General features: G+C 44.6%; 1 protein-coding gene across 2 annotated transcripts; it reads left to right on the top strand.

Annotated features, from left to right (window-relative positions):
- LOC140113809 (probable N-acetyltransferase camello) lies at positions 1–2,429 on the top strand. 2 transcript variants are annotated; one of them, XM_072132663.1, is made up of 2 exons: positions 1–68; positions 1,512–2,429. In XM_072132663.1, the coding sequence occupies exon 2, from the start codon at positions 1,539–1,541 to the stop codon at positions 2,205–2,207; it is 669 nt and encodes a 222-aa protein (XP_071988764.1). In that variant the 5' UTR covers positions 1–68; positions 1,512–1,538; the 3' UTR covers positions 2,208–2,429. The 2 variants fall into 2 exon arrangements, with proteins under 2 accessions (XP_071988764.1, XP_071988763.1); XM_072132662.1 differs by having other exon boundaries at positions 9–68; positions 1,534–2,429.
- Positions 2,430–2,725: the final 296 nt, after the last annotated feature.

The following is a 2,725-nucleotide window of genomic DNA, read 5'->3' as shown; positions in this document are numbered from 1 at the left end:
GAGTTGGGTCTCGTCCTGTCACTCCGGACCTCATCCCTGTGTGAGCACAGCTGAAGGAGCAGCCCCAGGTCAGTATATACTGTATACACTGTATGTGCAGGGTGTAGGGGGCTATTTACAGTATGTAGCATGATGTGATTCCAGGCTACCAATGGGTGACCAGGATCACAGATCACGGGGGAGGCTCAGAGAGAAGGGACAGGTGCTATAAATATCTATAACTAAATGTCCTATACGGATCTCTAGTCCTCCCCAGCTCCATGTGGACCCTGCAGTTCTGCAGATTTGTAGCTTTGAAGGTCATCTAATATAGATGGTAAGAACAAGGCGCCTCGCTGATACACAGTGAAGATGTTAGCGCCTCATGGTGACAAATTTAGAGCATAGATACCGGGCGATTCTCTGCTCTCTGGACTCTCTCGGAGCTGAACTCTCACATCTACAGCTTCTCTAGATATAGGTTATCCTGATAAGACCTAAAGACCTGCTCCTCCTGCCGCTATACAGGACCAGCTCCTCTCTGGGTCACTCAGATTCTCTTTCAACCCTCAGTAGATCATTGTAATCCAGTCTGTAGATCATTGTGAGACGATCTACAACCAGAGCTCCAGGAGACACCTACCCGTAACCTGGATATGGTTCCTTTAGCTTCACATTGGATCATATCAAACTTTCTGGTAAGATCTAAAGAGAAGATACTAGACTGCAGCGCACATTAGAATCCAATGCTGAAGGTGAAGGCATATCTGGAGAGAAAAGTTCAAGAGAAGATTCAGGTCAGGTTCGGTGGAGAGTGTCCCATCTCTCACATCTTGTACAAGTTGAGTGTCAGACTGGGATCCCTTGGGCCTATCAACCACCAGAAAATCAATACTAGTATCCACAAAATTGTGTTGCTTTCCTTTGGACCACTTAGGACCATAATTCCTAAAGAGCCTGAGCCAAACGTAGGCTTCCAGTGGGCTAGTCCAACCCTTATCTGGGATAAAACTACCTACAATGACCATGTCTAATAGGAGATAGCTGATAGCTTATATCAGGATGCCAGAAAACTTTCCTACTTTTCTCTAAAAAAATGTATCCAACTTGATCACCGAGGTTTAGTCAATCATCTACTCTGAGCAGAATCAGGGAAATTTTTTACCTAAATTGGCCAATTAGTTGTTCGTGTTAATGGTAGACTCAGTCACCCCACCTCTTATAGATAAGGTCTACCATGGGTGATGGTTGTCTAACGTGTCAGCCATCGGAAGTTACTCTGTGTACGCGAGAAGGGCGTTGATCTACATCCAAGGTCAACCAGGTGTGTTCAGATAAACCCTGAGACACTGTAGACGGAGACTGTATCATGTATGGAGTAGGAGGTATGGATAGACTTTCATTGCCTCGTTATGTTCTGAGGTCTTGAGTTGCTCTCTGTGGGACATTCCTCTCGTAGAATGTACGTCCCTGTAGAATATTTTTATCAATTTGCTATGTAATTTTATGTTTCTTATATTTGTGTCTTACAGTTATGTTTATCTTTTCACGTAGACAAGATGTCCTCTTGCAAGGTTCGGTTATACCAGGAATCCGACCTTCATGCAGTCCAGGAGATCTACCTGACCGGTTGTTGTGAGCACATCCTCCCATCCTTCTACAATGCCTTGAGACAACCTCACAACTGGCTTCTCCTGGTGGTGGGACTTCTTCTACCCATGGTCACCACTGGATCCATCGCGCTCTCCATCTTGTGTGTGATCGGTGTGTTGATCATCTTATGGTACCCGGGCAACCAGTTTTTCCATTATTATGGCATGAAAGCTGTGAATGGAGACCTGAAGGATGTGTGGGCACATTATCTCCAGAGGAAAGGCCACTGCTTCTGGGTGGCGGAGCTGGACGGTGAAGTTGTTGGAATAGTTGCTGCAATCCCCTTCATTACTCAACATGAAAAGAATGTGGAGCTGAAGAGGATGGCCGTCTCTAAATATCACAGGGGGAAAGGGATCTCTAAACTATTATGCAGGGCAGTGGTGGACTATGCACAGGAGAATGGGTGCAATGCGGTCATGGTGTCCACCACTAATGTGCAGATCCAAGCATGTAAGATGTATGACAAGATGGGCTTCAGATCTTCATATACCAAGGAGCACAACACATTACTCCTGAGGCTGGCCGGGATATCCTGGGTTGGGTTCAGATATGATCTCTCCTCCAGGAGATGACACATGGAAGTTCTGTCACCAGGATGATCTTTTATCAGCAGAATCCTTTATTATCCCCAGAGGGGAAATGAATTGTGTCACAACAACAACAACATCACCAGCATCCGCAGAACAATAAGATATACAATCACATATATACAAACAATAGACATAAAAATAAAAAAAACCCGAATGAAGTATAAAAACTGAAAAAAAAAACCTGTAAATGGTAATAAAATGATTTCCATAACATTCCATGACTTGGTAAATAAGGAGCACGATTACTTGCCCAGGTTAGCTCACCCCATTGCACTGGGTAAAAGCGAGTTTTTGGATCTGTTCGTCCTCCATTTAAATTGCACTAAAAGTATTCTATGTAATGGGTGCGCTTCTAACCAAGAATGGACCGAAACCATACGTGAGCACAGAACTGACTCCCAGTCCTCCATCCTGGAGCCAGCAATGAGACTCGCCTTTCTGACCAATGTCTTACATTTGTTAGAGTCCGCCACACTAAAACTGCGTACAATAAAACACTC

The sequence above is a fragment of the Engystomops pustulosus genome, chromosome 1 (assembly GCF_040894005.1).
Source record: "Engystomops pustulosus chromosome 1, aEngPut4.maternal, whole genome shotgun sequence".
In the NCBI taxonomy this organism is placed as follows: Eukaryota; Metazoa; Chordata; class Amphibia; order Anura; family Leptodactylidae; genus Engystomops; species Engystomops pustulosus.
The sequence above is the reverse complement of the archived record's forward strand: the minus strand, read 5'-3'. Positions and strand labels throughout refer to the sequence as shown.

Coding starts and splice junctions, on each gene's coding strand:
- LOC140113809 (XM_072132663.1), top strand. CDS start 1,539: ATGTCCTCTTGCAAGGTTCGGTTATACCAGGAATCCGACCTTCATGCA.